This window comes from Mastigoproctus giganteus, chromosome 6, assembly GCF_048544385.1.
Source record: "Mastigoproctus giganteus isolate SK-2022 chromosome 6, ASM4854438v1, whole genome shotgun sequence".
Lineage (NCBI taxonomy): Eukaryota > Metazoa > Arthropoda > Arachnida > Uropygi > Thelyphonidae > Mastigoproctus > Mastigoproctus giganteus.
In genome coordinates this window covers 20597122-20616657 of record NC_143580.1, presented here as the reverse complement: position 1 = coordinate 20616657, position 19536 = coordinate 20597122, and the positions used below count along the sequence as shown (strand labels likewise).

Sequence of the window (19536 nt, the reverse complement as noted above, 5' to 3'; positions counted from 1 at the left end):
GGAAAAGAGGTGTGGGCCTCACCTAATATTATTTTGCAAAGGACTGAATAAATATTTTAATTATTTTTTTCGAAATAAAAGTATTAACTGTTGTCATTAAATAACAGACTTTAATTATAGGTCACAAATGCCAGTGAGCCACTTTTCCCTCTGTTCTGATATGCATTTACTATTTATAAAGTATATGAATTTTTTTTTAAATTTTATATCTAAAAAACAAGGCTCTATCTTAGGTTCTACCGTTTGGTAATTTTATTACAGTTAGAATAAAAAACAAAATTGTTTTGGCTCCAGACACAGCAGAGATGTTGGGATATGCTATAAAATCAAACAGCAGTGTGTCGAAGGTGACCACACCCACTTAATGTTACTGTTTTTTTTTCTCAATTTTTTGTTATTTTGTCAAAGACTTGTGTATGTATACAGTTAATGCATAAGATAACAGTCCTGTTTTCCTTATTTTCTTATTAAAATTGATGTTAATTATGCATTTACTATTTTGCATTCAATCTTAAAGATTGCAATGAAAAGTCCTATATTTAGTGTTAAACATTTAATAACTCATGTACATTTTCAAGAAATTATTACTTTCAGGAGTGCTCATTTAGCTTTAAAGCCGTCTTTTTCTCTTCTTAACATTCCCATAGTAGGAATAGGTTCATTTTGACTTGCATGACGCTGTACAGATTCTTCATGGACCCGCATAAAGGGATTATATGTCTTTTCTTCACCAATTGTCGATGGAATGGTTGGTTCTAATTTGCTTCGTTTATTCTGTAAGGAAAGGAAAAAAAATTATTATTTTGCCAGGAAAGTATTACAGTTTAAAACAACTTGTAATTTCAGAAAGGAAGAATTTTCATTTTTCCTTATAAATCAAGGATGGTTTCTTTAATCCTCCCAGAATAATACGTGTTTTTCAAGGTCATTTCAAATAATGTGTCTACTTATGCATTGAACTTCAAATTTTCCATTAAGTACTGCCATCTCTTACCAAATTATTATAGATAAATTCATAGCAGATGGCAGCACAGAAATAGTTTTTAAAATTGATGGTGGAGGAGAATGCACCAGTTATTCAATTTGGACTTAAAAAGCCTAAATTCTCTGGATTCATCATCCATAGTTTGATGAAAGTGAATTCAGTGATAAATAGATGTAGAAGATATTAAAACAATTTTATATATTTTTAATTCCGATTTTATATTTGACGATAATTTAACTCTAATTTTGGGCAACTGAGTCAAAATAAGAAAATTAACATTTAAATGCATCTGTATACAAAGTTTTCATTTTTACAAATTTTCAAAATTCCATGAAAAAACTGAATCCATGGAATTTTGAAATTTTTTTTGTTTTTTTAATAGCCAGGGCCCACACATGTTCAAAAGTCATTTCCAAATGTGTTAAAATGTAGTGCATATTCTTAAATATATGAACTTGCCCCTTCCAAAATTATTTGGAGACTCCTCCATCAGATTTGCACCAAAGAAAGCTGTTAGTTCTACTGTCAATTTGTACAGAAATTACTTTTAATTGCAACTTATTACAGAACAGAGAATTACCTTTAAAATTAATTTTAAATTTGAAAAAGAGATTGAAACTTCAAACAATAGAACTGATCAGTCACTTTTATCATATGCCAATGCTTAAAATCGTAGATGATACATTTAGAGCATAGCATGAACTCAAATCTGGAACAAAAACTCCATACTAACATTACCACGTCACAAACTGAATTCATATTGCCAATAAAAGTTAAATTTGTATGATTTCATTCATCTATTATTTGTAAAGGGCAAATAACACAAGATTCTCTACCAGTTGGCAACTGAAAACCATACAAGGTGTTTGAAAAGACCTCATGTACAGTAAATTGATAAGTATACTACATTTTTTTGAACCATAAACCTGCTCTGTATTGAAAGTACTAATATCTCAATACTGAAATTACTAATATTTTTCAGAAAGTATTCTCAGCATTAAGTCAACTGCAGAATGCACCTGTCAGCCCTGTTACAACAGGGCACTAAAAAGCACTCTGATTTTCTGTTAATGAGATCAGAATAAGCAATTTTTTGAATTTTCTACCCCTTCATTGGTGGATTTGCATCCACAACATGCACTATAGTCAATCAAGTGGACAGAAAAATATGGCCTGAATTTCTGGCACTCATCTGAATTCATACCTCATTTTACTGGAAACTGTTTCCAAAATTATTACATTAACAATTTGGGTTTCCTGCACAATAAAATCTCGAGTTTACTCTGCTGTTATTTATGTAACCAGAGGACATGCACAAAATCTATATATTACAACTATTACATTAAAAATAACGTCTTATAGTACTACTCATTGTAGTACTGTAAGTCTCACTGGTTTCTAACTTAAATTTTGTGTCTTGTTTGTCAATTATTATCGTGTCAATTATAATGTCCTGTGTCTAAGTGGTGAGCTATCAATTCGGAACAATTATTTCTTTCCATTTAGACAAAGGACATTACCCTTCCTTTGAAAACACGATAATAATTGACAAACAAGACAAAATTTAGGTTAGAAACCAGTGAGACACTATCAATGAGATCAACATACAGATCAATATACATAGACCAATAATAATCTCTGAAGAATGGGACCTAAAACAAATGTCCTATAAGTTCAACTTTAATAAAAGAACATAACACCCCCCAATCCAGGACCTCTACTAACGGGGATGAGTAGTCATGCACACGGATTTCCAAGTGAAACCTTTCTTTCCCTTTCCTCCTTTCTCTCCACCTTTTTTTTTTTTTTTTTTTTTCAAAAAAAACCTGTAAGCTGTTCTAAATTTACAATTTCCAAATTCCCAAACTATAAGTGTAATATGGTGTGGTGGGAAAATTTTCCTTCTACCCTATTTCTTTTGATTACTCAACACCCCCCACCATGCTTTTGAAATACAGCAATGGAACGTGCCCAGGCTATAAAAGACGGCCTACGACACGTATTCACCCTCCTTTGAAGATGGTATTAACGAAAAGCCCCCATCAGGTTTCAGGACATCATCTCCCTTTATACCTATAATTACTCCCCAAGGATTTAGGACAAAAGCTTGCTTTTTCTGTCGTCCCCCTTCCAGATATATGCTATTTCAACACCTTTTAAATTACACCTCACCTGGATGCAGCCTTTCCTGAAGAAAACCCCAGGTAAGAGAATTCTTCTGTCTTAAAATATATATTTCTAAAATTTAATATTCCAAAAATAGCCTATACTATCCTTTTTGGAAAAAAATCCACAAAGTTTATTTTAAATCCATAATGAGATCACAGATCCACTACAAGGAAAAATTACAATAAATTATTAGCATTTGTCTGACTTCACGAAAAATTAGCGGGTCTCGACTACTCAAGTTGTCTGTCTAATAAAGTTTTGAGACTTTAGGACCTCCATATTTTTTTACACTGTTATTATTTTCACTGTCTGTATTATGTACAATAACTAATATGCCTCTAAAGTAAATGAAGATAAAATTTGTATTCTCTACATATTGCTTTACTTACCTGTGCCCAAGATAGCTTTTCAAGAATGGCTGGATTTTCTGGTTCAACGTGTAAAGCATACTTTAAGTTGTTCACAGTATATTCATGACCACAATACACATGCTGCAAGGATTTACAATAAGGGTTGAAATGGAAAAATTTGTATTACATAAACTGAAATCTTATACTAGCAACTAGAAATCAATAACGTAGTAGAAATATTCACAATAACTTAGTGGACTGTTTAAATTGTATTAAATTTTTCTCTCACATTGAGAGAAAAATTTTTTAGACTTGAAAAAGCTGCCACATATAATCCATCAGCAAACTTATTTTTTTCCCATAAGGTGAGTGGGCATGTGAGGTTGCCTTAGACACTAATAAATGTTTATAGATAAAATAATTTATGAATATTTCTCATTACTTTTTTTTTTATTTCTCTTGGTTTTTATCTCTACAAATTAAATAGTAAATGAATAACAGTACTCCTTTAATTCTAAGTTACTATACAAGTTATTACTTTTAATTAAAAAAAATAATAATAATAAATCAGTCAACTGTTGAGTGCCAGGCACTCAGGATGAAGGGTCCATAGTCACGAATGGTCGTTAGTGTAGTATCTCAAATAGAGAGCTTTATGGTAACTGAAAAAAGTTTGTAGTACCCTGGCTTGGCCTAAAACTGAGGAACTAACGAAAATGTTGTCTATTTGAGTCTTTCCAGTTGTTGTGAATGACAAGGGCGGGAGAAACAACTCAGACTTCTTCTTGGAGAAGCGATTAAAGTCTTGGGGGAGAAGTGACTGGCAGGTGAGGGCTCTGCAAGACTCTGTGCAGGTGCCTCCCCACCACTGCCACCTCAACACTGGTTCTCTGAGTACCTCCTTGCTGGGACAACTCCAACTTTGAAGATTGTTAAAAAATACTTCTTGTCGCAAAATTTATAAATAACCTTTATAGAATTATTAACTAACTATTTAGCAACCTTTCTGTCACCAAAAGGAGAGTTACTTAGTACAAAGAAGTGCACTATCGAAGTGCAATAAAAAATTGTTTTTTTTTTTGTTTGTTTTTTTTTATTTTAATTTTAACAGGAAAAGTAAATGATAGATTTCAATTGGAATAGTTTTCCCTTGATAAGCATCGAATAACATGTAACTAATGTGATTTTTAAAATTTTAGTTCCATTAGTGACGGAAATAGAGGAGGGGGGGAGAACACAAATTCCAGACAGGAAAATCACATTTTCCTGTCTGGCACTGCCATTTTTAATTTAAAAAATATTTTAAACCTACTCATTGAGCTCATTCCAATGGTGTATAATAAGCTTTAGGTTGTTCACGGCAATTTTGTCCCCCACCCCACATTTTACACCCCTCCCATTTCTCAGACTAACTTTTGTCAACAATGATCAATGTGGCATTATGTTGGCCCACATGATGTACAAACCCATGCAAAATTTCAAGTCAATAGGTTGAGTGGTTCCAGAGATACAATGCTGTCCATCCATCTGTCAGATAACTGACAGATGGATGGACAGACAGACAACCGAGTGACATTATAAGGGTCCTTCGTTAGACTACGGAGTAGTCTAACGAAGTAGCAGTAAAAAAAAGTAGTAACCCAATTTGACCATGCTTGCTGATTTTTAAACCTAAAAATTCTTACAAGCTCATAACATGGCTACCAGCAGAGAATTTTTGTTGAATTTTTTTCACGGTCAATGATGTTATACCCACTGCAATATATTCTCAGGGGTAGTAATTTATTAAAAAAAAAAAAAAAAAACTTTCATAGCATAAGCAGATGTTGAGAGCACGTAGTTTTCTAGTTAGTTAGTTATTTGGATTTTAGGAGCATTAGCAACTAAGGCCATATTGCTCCGGGATATGCGGTGGTAATTCCTTGACCTTTCCGCATCCTCCGTATTTGGTGGTGACGGGCTCGAACCCCGGTCTAATCAAGAAGCATGTGCTACGCACTGCTGCTCCTTCCCACCTGGCCACGGAGGCGCCTAGTAGTTTTCTATAATAACAAACTTTCAATGTGATTACATATGATGAGCTGCATTAAATTTTTTCTTTCTCATCAAAATTATCATAAGGATTATAAAAATAAGTATCTTCATAGTGGCAATAATTACATTTTAAAAAAATTATGAAAATCCCATCCTACATTAGAAGTTCATCATATAGCCACAAAAAAGTATTGCTACAAGAATCTCTTCCAGCCCCCACCCCCACAAATAAAATACAGATAAAAGATTTTTAATATTACCTTCAAAAACTTGTATTTGGGTAAATAAAGAATAGTCTAAAATAATGGAGTGAAATATAGCATGCATTGGTAGTAAGCTGAAACTTTTCCCAACTATAGTTGACCTTCAGCCTTATTTGTAGTAGCAACAACATGCCCATGGAGTGGTCATGTTGGTGCACATGACTACTCCATAGGTGACATCAGATAACTGAAACAAAATCAGTGTCATAAAGCAATTCTGACATGTGAAGAACAGTGTCTGCTTTCTCTAAACAGTCAGTTCATGTGATGAAACAAACATGACACTTGTCTCACTGGCAACCTTTCCTTAAGATTCAGTTATTCGTATCTTCTAAAGGCTTCTGCATGGTTAGTGTTAAAGCGAAAATCTGCATCTTTAATAAATAATCCAATGCTAGAAACTATAAAAATGCCATCAAATTCTAGTTGGGGAAGCATCATTACACTAAAAGATTTTACTGCTGCCAATGCAAAGCTCAAAAGTTTGTGGAAAGAATCTAGGCCTCAAAAGACTCACACAAAGCTTTTTTGTGAGAAAGGTATAAAAAAAAAAAAAAAAAAAAAACATTACCACTGTTATTCCTTTCCCCACCATATGTATGTTAAGAAAAGAGTATAAAGCTATTAGGGTTATATCCAATTCATATTAATCCATTGAAGAGAATAAAATTTTCATTGGCTTAATACTGGTGAGTTAGCTTATTCTTTTGATAAGCAAAAGTGACAAAGGACTGATTGCATAAACTTAGCTATAAATGCTAAGCAAAAACATAAATGTATAGTGATGGAAAAAAGTAGTTTTTGTAACGGCTCTAAAACATATTTATGAACATGCAGTGATGATTTATTTATTTTTTTTTGTGTGTGTGTGTGTGTTTCTTGCAGATAGTACTGTGAAGGAAAGACAACAAAAGTTGATGAAGAAAGTGACCAACCGGTCTGGATTCTAAAGAGGTCAAACTGTTGGTGCACATTTAGCAGCGGAATTGGTAACTAAAACTGCAGATTCGTTTAATGCAGTGGTTCCCAGACTTTTTTGGCCACTGCCCCCTTGTTTCCATAAACTCATCTCCAGTGCCCCAATACCCCACCCTATAAAAAGCATTATTCAGACTAGCAGTTTGCACCACCCACCAAGGAAGATAACATAATAAAATTCAAAACAGTAATAATTAATTGCACATTTATTCCAAACACAATTAAAACTTTTTAGTTTAATTAATTCAACAAAACTGATGTACTTTATCCAGTGATACCAACTTTTCAAAGTCTGATAGTTGTTTAGCAAGAGCTTAGATACTACATTTAGTAACTACTTCACTGTTCAATAACTTCTTACTGCAACAGATGGGCATGATGAAGTGATACCAGTTTCCCAATATCTGGTGGACCACACTAAAACCATATTCCATCAAATATGATGTTTGTCAATTAGTTCTTCCTATACTACACCAACTTCCTCAGTATCAGTATCCTCAGGATTTATCACCTAATCTGGAATTTCCATCAAAAGAAGATCCTCAAATTGTTCAGACATATCTTTATGCAGCACATTCAAATGGTCATGAAAAAAACTTGCAGATCATCACCTTGTATCCCACCTTTCTCTTCTAGCTTAGGCAGGCTCAGAAATTGGTATAGCTTTCGATGATCTATATTACGCTGGAATGAAGTTAACTTTGAAATAAACGTAGAGACGACAGATTTGGCCTTAATAAGATTGACTTCATTTCCCTGCAATTGCAAATTCATTTCACTGAACTTTGCAAATAATTCTGATAAATAAGCAATGTTATGCCCTTATCTCTCTGAGTTCATCACTGAGCAAAGTATTCGTGTCTTCAAAAAGCTCCACAAGTGTTAAAAAAAAAAGTCATAAAAGCATTTCACACAGTTCTTTTTGATAGATGAATATGCTGCAAATGAAGCAGAAAATGTTTAAAATCCTTATCATCCTCAACACAGAGCTTCTGGAATAGTTGATCACTGAGAGCATGGGTTTTAATTTTATTCACTGCAATGATGACAATGCATGCCGACCGGGCTAGCCGGGTAGGTAAAGTGCCTGCCCAGCAACCCAAAGGTCGCGGGTTCGATTCCCGCCTCGGGCTGGATATCATGATGGTGCCGAACCAACCGGTTGGTTGGATATCCCGGCCACGATACACGAAGGAAGCAAGAAAAAACTGGTTCCTTCGTGTATTGATCACATCATACGAAATAAATAAATAAAATGACAATGCATAATGACTTGTGCAGGTAATTTCTGAGATTTTTTGTAACAAGATGTTGGTGACGAATAACAAAATGAGTGGTAAAGACATTTGGTACTGCTTTTTTGAAGTATGTAACACACTCATGGTAATGACCGATCACTGACGGCGCTCCATCCACTCCCTTGCCTCATAGTGTCTCCTCTAGGCAATACATAACCAAATATGCCCAACCTTGGTTTGAGGGCTATGAAATTGAGATTAAGCACTTCCATGGCCTGCACAATTACCAGACTTAATGTTATTGAGCCACCGTGGACATATTTTGAGAGGAGAGTGAGAAGCAGATTCTCCTCCCTTTATTACTCAAGAAGCTTGAAATGTTCCTCCATAAAGAATGGTCCAAATTCCTCTTAAGACAGTTCAAGATTTATTTAAATCTATTTCGTGTAGAATACAAGCTGTTTTAATAGCAAAGGTTAGCCCAACACCATATTAGTGCATACCTGTAACAACTATTATCACAGCTGTTTATATTATTTTGTCCCATCCCTTCTATAATTTAATTCAGTGCAAAAAGTCAAAAAAATTTATTTTTTGGAAATTTATATTTCTGCTATGCGGGTGTATCAAGTAATATAAATTTCAAAAAAAAAAAACCCAAAAACAGAAGGAAAGAATAAATCTTACTGTATTGTTTGGTAAAGATCCCAAGATTTCCACTAAAGCTTTATACATCTGATCAGGAGTTCCCTCAAAAAATCTTCCACAACCAGCCACAAATAAAGTATCACCTAAAATAACAATATCAATTAGCAGCTGAATATGTCTCTTAAACTAGCAAGTATTTGTAAATTCAATATAAATCTATTTTTACACAGTTCAGCATAAAAGTTACCTGTAAAAACTGCAGGATTTTGACCTTCAGGTCCTGTGACATAATAGCATATGTGTCCACTAGTGTGGCAAGGAGTTGATAGACATTTGATGTTTAGGGAACCAAGCTACAGAAATTTAAATATTAATTAACTTCTACAGCTAAAACAGAAAATTCGTGAAGCATTACATGATTAAATTAGTGCAGCAACATAATAAATAAAATAAAAATTTTATAATTTAATGCAAAACATTTTGGTAGAAATTAAAATATTTTCTTTGTAATACTATTTTTTTTTTTCACAAAATTTCACAGTGTTCAGAACTTTGCATTATTCACAAATTATAAACCAATCAATTGTGAATAAAAGACTGTTAATCTGCACATTATAGTTTAACCAATTTATCATTACCAAAATTTTTGTTACATTATGTATTGGTTGCATGGAACTTTATTTCCAAAGGTACAACTCATTAGTATAAGTATTTATGAATATTTTTCAGTTATCTGTTTTGTTTCATGGTCATTAAGCTGTGAAACAAAAATATTGTAACGACAATTGAAAGATTTTTTTTTTGAAAAATATTAACTTAAATGGTCATAACAGAGTGAATTTTACACATCAACTTTATAAGCTTATTAATGTGTTTGAGCAACAGCTGTTTCATGTCATCAAGGAACCTAAATATATTCATAGAGCATGCTTACGTTCACCTGACCCTTGGATACAGCCGTGGCAATGTAGCAGAGACTGTTGTGATGTGTGCTGTAACTGTAATCTGCTCCGAGGGGACTGTTGCAAATGTTGCTTCAGACGGCTATTTATCAATGTTACATTTTTCTTATCCTAAAAATGAAGGAAATTACTTCTTTTTCATGTAGAATGTGTTCATGAACATTATTTCCTCAAAGTTAGAAAATTCCTAAATAAAATATTACTAAACAAGTGGTTCAGGAGTCATGGCCTGCACAGGTCATCAGAATCTCTGCAAATTATTTTTGTTTTTCTATGGGAAAATTTAAAAGATCTTGTCTATTCTAAAAATCTTGTACTGTAGAAAACACAAAAACAGTGATAACTTAAAAATTTGTCAAAAGCAATTGTGTTATATTTGAAAGTATACAAAAATGTGAAAAATATGGTTCTCATACATTAACACTAAAGGATGTCATTTAAGTCCACCATATCTTTCTATGTGGTCAGTAGTAAGAAAACCACAAATTCTGCCCCCACCAAGATTCATGTCAGACCTTCCCTTGCCCTTCAGCATGTCACAAGACCCTCAACTTTTAAGGGGGCCCCCATGTAATGATATGGTAGTTTTGCCACTGTATATGGCTATAAATGTTTGGATTTATTAAATAATGTAGTTTCTATACTTTTCCACAGAACTCAGAAATATTGACTGACTACTAATTTTTAACTCAATCTGTGTGTGTTTTGATTAAGGTTAATGTTCATAAAATGTGTACTTTCACTACTGAATGCATATTTAATGTTTCCACTGGTTAAAATATAAAAATATCAAGTCAAGCCATTGCATAAGTAATGTGTTTTCCTCTCTTTTTCAAACTAAAATCAACTACATCAAATCATATTTTAAACAAGCATATATTTTGCCTTGTTCTCTATGACTTGGAAGTTTCTGGTTGTAGACATCAGCTGTGATGCTTTTATTTCATTCCAACAGTAAAAGAAAGAAAGAAAAAAAAAAAAAAAAAAAAAAACGCCTCTAAATATCTCACTAAATGCACAGTGAAAACTTCCTTACGAGAAGATAGCATCTTGGCTTTGATGTAGCAAATTCTCTGGAAACTAACTGATTGGCAATAATGCGCAACACTGTGATAAAGCCTTGCTCTTTCATCCCCAGTGATGATATTTCACAACAATGCAGTGAAGTACAAACATTTACTCAATCATTCAGATTTTCTGGTGACAATGTGTGGGATTCATTTTCCAAGTTTTTAAACTTTTACCAGCTGCTGCAGTGAACAGTGAAATGGATTGAATTGAGTTTCTAGGTAAGTTCTTGACAGTTACAGCAGGATCTTCTTCAAGTGTGTCTATCAGGAAGTCATCACTGATCTTAACAGGTCATCCTGAACATCTATAGTTAAGCTATAAGTCACCAGACCCTGAACTTCTGGAATCACCATTGGCATTTCTTTGCATTTAAAACTTGCCCACCACATGAGTCTTGAAAGATTTTAGTTGCATTATTCCAATTCATACAGTATTATATGCTTAATGTGTTCTTCTGTTACTTATATTTTGATATTAACACCTCAAAAACTACAAGTGGATCAACAACAGTTACAAAAATTGACATAGAAGTAGTCCACATGACGTGTGCAAATACATATATAAATAAAAAAGTTAAGCAATGTGAAAAACTGATAATAATCACACTTTAACCAGGTAACATATACATTAATTCTAGGACCAAGAGTGTTAAACTCTGAAGTGCTTGTGGGTAACAAAAATGGTTCTCAGGGGATGATGAGCCACATTAATGTGCACACAGTTCATCAGCAAAAAGAAATATATTAAATATTTTAATGTATTTCCCCTTGCACAAAAATTCAAGGTTACAGGTAGTAACCATACCTGTCTGCATCAACAACACTTATGAAAGTGTGTATAATTTATGAATTTTATTTAAATCATATATTAGTATCATCACCATTTACTATTATTTTTATATAGGTTTAACAATGATAATCTGTGAAAGTTGACAACACTTGAGGGATGCCCTTCATACATTAGAGATCCACTAGTGACCCATGGGCCAGCAGTTTGATTCTTAGCTTAGACTTACTATTCACTAGTGAAAACATATGATGAAGCATTAACTAATGAAAACATGCTCATATTTTTACAATTTCTAATTTACTAAAAGTATTTGAAAAATTATATATATTAATTTTTGTTTATGTGGCACATTGGCATCTAAGGCCATAATGCACTGCATGAATTACGTGTGTGCAAGTATGTGTGTTTATGGGCTGAAAAAGCCCATAAACACACATACTTGCTAATTACATTAGCTAATTACAAACCCAACTGAAGTAGCATTTAAGAATTCTCCCAGTCAAGAACAATATGCTTTCCTCAGACCTATTTAAATGAGTGAAAACTAGCAAAACCACTATACTTTCAGCAGTGAATGCACATTATGGACACATATTCAGTGGTGAAACTGCATATATGGTCTTTCATATATTCTATAACAAAAAAAAAAAAAAAAAAAAAACATAATTACTTAAACAACAAATAGAAGCAATGCCTATATCAATGGAAATTGCAGTCCAAAAATATGAAAAATATATAAAAGCAATTCATATAAAATATAGACATTGAATATAAGTACACCTGTATGTACCTACACACCAGTTCATTTATGCCTCAAAACTTTGGAATAGACTGTTCAGAATGCATCTTTTTAAAATTAAGCAAACTATGGCACTGAAATATCATTCTTATCAGGTGTAAATGATGGTCTTCTTCACCTCACAATTTAATTGAAAGAAATGATTTGAGTGTATTCAGGAGAGCAAAGATGTACTAGTATCAGGATGACAGGCCAGGACTATAGGTAGCTCTTCTTAACTGTACTGCTGTAACTGAGCCTGGCTGTATAAATTTCTTTTATATATTTTTCATGAAGTAACAATGAGGAGCAACTTGTTACAGACAACCAAATGCTGTAGTCGTAAAATTGGCAGAATGTATACTCTATGAATGTTAAGAAAAGCAGAGTATACTGTGCATAATAGCCTTTTCTGGGTAAATAGCCTTTTCAGTAAGCTTATAATTGAATTCCAGGATATACTGCATATTTACTTACTTATATATACAGCATATATATTAAAAATAATAAAACTATATATTTACTATATATATATATATATATATATATATATATATATATATATATATATGGCATATATATATATAAAAAGTAATAAATTATATATTTATTGCCTAAGAATCAAATTCTAATAAATTTATTTTTTAATTTTCAGTAAATATTTTAATAATATTTGTTTTTTTTCAAGTCTTTCAATAAACTAGAAGGTATATGCTATTCACCTAAACAAATCCAGAGGGTATTCGGTGTATACCTGCATAGTATACTCTTTACTACAGCCCTGCAGACAACCACCATCCCTGTGTGAAATTCTTATACCGTTAGAAGATCACAGCAAATTTCAAACAGTCCATCCTCAGGTGGCTTAAAAATTTTCCCTCTGCATTCAAAACATGCATGACGGACACATTTTAATGCATCTATGTTGTTCATAGAATTCAAATTACAGCCAGTATTACTCCCTTGCATTTATTGCATATCAGTTCTAAAGAACACTGTTTTTCTGTAGGTGCAGAAATTCATATCATGCACACCCAACCTTTTATTCCATCTGTTTCATTTGAACACTATTATAGATAGCAGTGGTGATGCAATTTTCAACATTTCCATCAATTAAAGGCAGCATTAAATATTAATATGCTATGCAAAATATAAACACAACATATGCAAGTATTAAAGTGCCAAAACTGGAAGAGAAAAGAGGATTTTGGATCTCCCAATTTAATCAATATTTTGTAGTAACCGTACCTGTCTCCAGCATGTTTTTCAACAGCCTGAAGAAAAATATTCATTTTGTTTCAATAATTTGAAACAAATCATGAGAAAGAAATGTCATTCAAAACTTTTCTTTGTTTAACTTTTAAAGCAGAGAAAAATTTAGTGATAAAACAATTAAAGGAAACATAAGTCCTTTCTCTCTCTCTCTCTCTCTCTCTCTCTCTCTCTCTAATAAAGTTAACAAAGCATCTTTCCTCAGAAACAAACCTTAAGCTGATCTCCATGTTTAACCTTTCTTGTAAGAGCCCCAACTCTGTCATCTCCTCCACACACCACTAAATTAGCTGCTCTACTCACTAGTTTATCATTTCCTCCTGCATGGTCCCTGAAAATAAAAAAGTTTTTCAGAAAAAAACTGATCACAAAAGGAGTCAAGAAATCTATGCAAGAAGTGTACAAGTTGGGTATATGCAAAACTTCTTGTATAGAAGTATCCCATAAGTTAGTTAATGTGCACAGGGCATTACATTTCAGCCCATTAACAAATAGTAATAATTCATGATTTATATATATATTAATAAAAAAAATATATCAAAAAGCAACAATTTTTATGCAAAACCTGAGAGCATTTTGTGTTTGTGCATCTGCCATATTTCCCATTCATTCCTCCACAGCAGTGCTACTCAATGAGTGGCCGCAGACCAGTGCCAGTCCATGAACTGTTTGTTACCGGTCTTCGAAGAATTGGAAATTTGTCGTCAGTGTTACTGGTCCGCGACAATTGTATTTTACAAAAGTACCAGTCTGCGATGGATTGGAAATAAAAGGAACTGGTCCTTCACCATAGATAGTTTGAGAAGCACTGCTCCACAGCAACAAACACAATATCCAATGTTTCAGCTACAATATACAGTATATGAACAGCCTATGTGACATGCTTAAAATAATAATATCTGCTGGATTTCTATTGTTTTATTTTAATGAAATTTGGGAAGGCTCCTTCAAATCACCTTGAAGGAGCCAAATATAAAATGTCATGAAAATCTATTCACTAAGAGGTGAGTTATTAGATCAGGATGGAGGGACAAATTTATACTGGCCAGATATTAATGAAATTTGGGATGGCTTGATAAACCTTTCTAAAAGAGGAAAACATAAAATTTAATGAAAATCTATCCATTAGGAGTCAAGTTATTACTTGTGGATGAATGGAAAGATGATAGGTGGTTTAGAATACATGCGAATGTGCCTAACAAATGCTCCTGGTTACTTAGGGATAATTTTATATATGCAGAAAGACCTAATGAATCAGGTCTTTCTGCAGCAATATGCAGCAGTCACGTGCCACAGAAAAAAACCTGGGTAAATAGCCTTTTCAGTAAGAACAAATAGTAACTTTAATAAATACAAATGCTAAACTAGAAATGTTTAAAGAAGTTATTCTAGAAGCTACTAAGCTTTTTATACCAAAAAAAAAAACATATTTCTCAAGGTACAGACCACAATGGATAACAAAATAGCCAATGACCTTAGTGGCAAAGCAGAAAGATGTATTGGATGATTACAATTTTAAATTATCAGTGGACCTTGAATCCTACAGTAAATGTAAATTAGTCAGTAATAAAGTTATTCAGGGGGTTAGACATGCTAAGGCAGATTATTAAGAAGTTTTTAGCTATGGGAGAGCAAAGAACAGTAACAAGTATTTCTCTGCTTATGTTAAGAGTAAAAGGAACTGAATCAACCATACTGGCCTACTTGATATCTGTGGTATCAGTGATCCCAAACTGGCTACTGTTAAGCTGAATAATTTTGCATCCAGACTCACATGTTAGGAAGTTTTTAAAGTTAAAAACTTCCTAACATGTGACCAGTGGTCTGGCTAATAATAATCAGGAGTAAAATGATTTTACGATAACTGAGAATGGACTAGAAATTAAAATCAAAAGAGAACAAGGCACCACAAGCTGATGAAATCTATATTAAAGGAGTCAGCAAAAGATGCAAATTACCAAAGATACAAATCTTTCTCTGTTATAATGTGAGTATCCTTGGATTCGGGTGAGGGTGTAAGGGAATCACAGAATGGCTTTGTTAAGGGCAGGATATGTCTGAATAATCAGCTACTATGAGGATATCAGTAAAGAACTGAACGAAGAAAGAAAAAAACTTTGACATAATTCACTTAGATTTCAGGAAAGCTGTTCATACAGCCTCACATGAATAACTGTTGTATAAATTGGGACAATGTGCCATTAAGGGCAAGTTATTACTATGAATAAATGGACAGTTAAGCAATAGGAGACAGATAGAATAGTCATAAATGGCCACTATTCTTCATGGACTAATATTATAAGTGGAGTCCCACAGGATTTGGTTCTTGGCTAAGATAAAAGCTACCTACATCATCTGTCCATACTTGCTAATAATTTGTCTAAGCCTTCCTTAAATTTATTCAAACTACCTAATTTCACAATACCAGATGAAAGTTTGTTCCCAATATCAATTACCATCTGGGTGAAAGCAAAAAAAAAAAAAAAAAAAAAAAAAATGTTTATACATCTATCCTACAACCTTCCTTTTGTTTAAATTGTCCCCTTGTCCCCTTGTGTCATCTGAGAAAGAGTAAGGATACCATCAGCATTTAAAGCCATTAATATTGTTTGTTGGAAGATTTAGAGTCTATGGCACTAAAGGCCATTATGTGTCAAACAATGTAGAAAAACCATTAATACCTCAAATCAGGTCTCCTCGCAGGTGCCTACTGATGTAGATATTTCGAGTTTAAAGTCTAAATTTGTTGACGATATGAAGGAGGGCAGGATAGTTAATGGCAGTAATAAGAGTGTGCTATTTCAATAAGACTTGAATAAATTATTTGAATTAGGCTGAGAAATGGGAACTGAGGTTTAATACTGAAAAATGCAAGGTCTTGCAGCTGGATAGCAGTAATCCTAGAGTAATGTACTACTAAGGTACTACCAACTCAAGACTGAGATAATGAAAAGGACCTGAGAATATCTATCCAATCTGATATTAAGTTTTCTGAACAGTGTAAACAGGCTACTAGGACAGCTCATGGGGTTATGTCAATGATATATAGGAACTTTGCCAGTAGAGATAAATATTCCATTATTTAAAGCGATGGTTATGGTGCAGTTCAAATATTGCATATAGGTTGGAGATCCCACTTTAGGAAAGATATGGACCTATTGGTACAGATACAGAGATAAGTGACCAGCTTGTTTAAGGGCATAAAGGGGTATTCTTATCAAGAGAGAATTAGTTTTTTTTTTTGTAAACTGTAGCTTAAGTATCTATAGGATGAGCTGATCAAGTGTTTAAGGCCTTGAAAGGTTTGACTAAACTAAAAGCTGAGCGAATTTTGTTTAGTCACTGACATACATACACAGGGGGACATTATTTAAATTGAGAGGGAATAATTATAGACTGGGATGTTTGAAAATTTTCCTTTAGTAAAATGCATGTACTTCTCATAAAAATAGAGAAGTTCATGCATAAATATGATAATATTATACAATAAATAAAATTTCAGCAGAAATTCTCTAAAACTTGATTAGTCTAAGAAGTGCACTTTTTGCATCTCTCATATTATGTAAATAAGTCACAATTGGGCCATCAGCTCTTATACCTATGGGTATCTATCCATCCACTGATGAGAGGCCCAAATAGCTTAAAAAATGTGCCATCTGAGTGGTATTGTTTTAAAGTAATAAGTAACAGTAGACTTCTCTAATGGAAAAGTTGAAAGTATAAGAGGAAGGTAAATTGTTGTGGAGGATTTCACAAAACAAAATGTTATAATAATGATGCCTTATGTACAAACTTTGGTTTGTCTTAAAATTCAACTATGCAGAAATGATGCAATTGCACTAAACAATATTATATTTTATAATGAATATGGTCAAGAAAATAATTTCTGACAGCATTTAAGTAAATTTAACATATCAAATACAACAATGAAAAAAAAAAAAAAAAGAACAAAGCTTTTCTAAATAGAGAGAAGGAGAAATTTCAAAAATTAAATTTAGTAATGAAATTACCAGTGGTGATGAGTTGTAAGTACTGTGGTCAGTTTGACCCCTTGTTTATTTACAGCTTGTAAAACCTATCAAGATGAAAAAAAAGAGTGAGATGTGCAAAATAAACTGCACCAGAATGTAATTGTTCTGGTGCAGTATTTTTTAAAAAAAGCAGAATAATGAGTTATATAATAATATCACTAGTCAATCAAGTTTTAAGAAGTAATGTAACATATTACTTTAATAATTAACTATGAGGGCTACTCAGTAAGTTTAGCAAGGAATTAAAATATTAGCTTTAAATTTTATGTGCAATTAATAAAAAATATCTTGGGATCATAATTATGTTTTTCCTGATGTGCCTTTCTTTTATGTAGGCATTTGAGTGAAAGCATCTTCAAGATGGGGGCACAAATGTTAATGCACATGAACAAAAGAAGTTTTGATTACAGTGATCAATAGAATGTTAAGTTTCCAAAAAACCTTGAAGATTTTTAGGGGTTTACTGGCATGGGAAAAACAGGGGTTCCTTACTTTGACCCATGACCAAATGATAATGACAGCTCCCTTGTCATCAATGCTAATATAAAAAAAAAGCATAGTATAAAAAACTATAAAATTTGGCATATAGTCCAAAGAAGGTTTACAATAACTGTCCATTAAATTTAAAACTAATATTATAATTCCTTATTAGTCAAAATACAAACTTTGTGTATGTTCTTGTAATGATTATATTCCAAGACCATATACAACTGATGAACAGTTATCATAATCAACAATCATAATGTAGCATAAAACAATTTAACACATACACAGATTTTTCTTCTTCTAAGTGCTGGGAATCACTCTATACAAAAAATTTCTAGACAATGCATTTACCTTTTTTTTTTTTTTTTTTACTTGGAGTAACCTTAACTTCTAACCTTTCTTAATATTAAGCATATTACATCACAAATCTTGTATCAGAACTTTCTTCTACATTCCCAATCCTCAACCCATCCAAAGTTGAACTTCTTGAAAGGGTCCAAAGATGGGCAACTCACATTGTAAGATCAGCAAAAGGACAACCATACAAAGAAAGACTGATTATATGGGATACACTAAGCTTGGCAACTGGGCACCTTAGAGGGGATCTAATTAAGGTTTATAAGTCTCTAAGAGTGGTTAGCAAAACGAATGAAAGCGAAATTTTCACCATTATAAAGAATTCCAGAACTAGGGACCATAAAAAGATTACAGGGGAAGAGGTTTAGACTGGATTGCAGAAGGTTTTCTTTTAGCCAGTGAGTTGTTGATTACTAGAACAAGTTGCTTTCACAGGTAGTTTATGCTGACAATTTGAAAAAACTCAAAGGTTAACTGGATAGTTACCTAAGTGAGAAGGGAAATGCATAAGTTGTTTTATTTTCTTATCTAATTGTACATTTTTTTTTTTTTTTTGGCCAATGCAGCAAAAGCCTGTGGCTTCCTTGCACTATATAACTAATACAGTTAGACAGTATACTTTTATTAAAAATAGCAAAAGGCTTGAGGATAACATCACTTTAGAATATAAATTCCCCTTCTACCTCTGAGTTTCATTTTATCACCAAATTCTGAATTTCCTAATAGTAATATCTGATAGCATTTAAGCAGCAAAAACAATCTAAATTAAATTAAATTAATTTTCTGTTTATACTCCGGGATGACCAAATGGTCAGAGGAGTTCACAAGATAGACAGAATACAAGAAACAGCACCGTATTCAGCAGTCACGGAATTGTTCTGACTGTATCATAGTTGCCATGCATCTTTCCATCCAAGAAGTACTGAATACATATGATAATCAGAGGTAGTGAGGTCTAAAAAAAGTATACTGAATGAGGGAGAACTTCCTATTAAAGAGTAAAAAAAAAATTTTTTTCATACCACTCTTTCAATGTGAGATCTGGCATTATCAGCAGAAGCATCGTGCTTTCTGATTCATCAACATAGGCCATTTTGCAGTAAAAGCTTAGCTTAAACAAACTGT

At 32.9% G+C, this 19536-nt stretch overlaps 1 protein-coding gene across 1 annotated transcript in view; it reads right to left on the bottom strand.

Annotated features, from left to right (window-relative positions):
* Nucleotides 1–574: 574 nt before the first annotated feature.
* tzn (hydroxyacylglutathione hydrolase tenzing norgay) overlaps nucleotides 575–19536 on the bottom strand; it is a 38582-nt gene continuing 19620 nt past the window's right edge. The window contains exons 3-8 of the mRNA XM_090375008.1: nucleotides 17548–17612; nucleotides 13751–13868; nucleotides 8913–9018; nucleotides 8705–8808; nucleotides 3544–3645; nucleotides 575–774 (exon numbers count right to left, since the gene is read on the bottom strand). Of these exons, the coding sequence (XP_090231134.1) occupies nucleotides 601–774; nucleotides 3544–3645; nucleotides 8705–8808; nucleotides 8913–9018; nucleotides 13751–13868; nucleotides 17548–17612 (669 nt within the window). The 3' untranslated portion in view covers nucleotides 575–600. The remainder of the gene's footprint in view (nucleotides 775–3543; nucleotides 3646–8704; nucleotides 8809–8912; nucleotides 9019–13750; nucleotides 13869–17547; nucleotides 17613–19536) is intronic.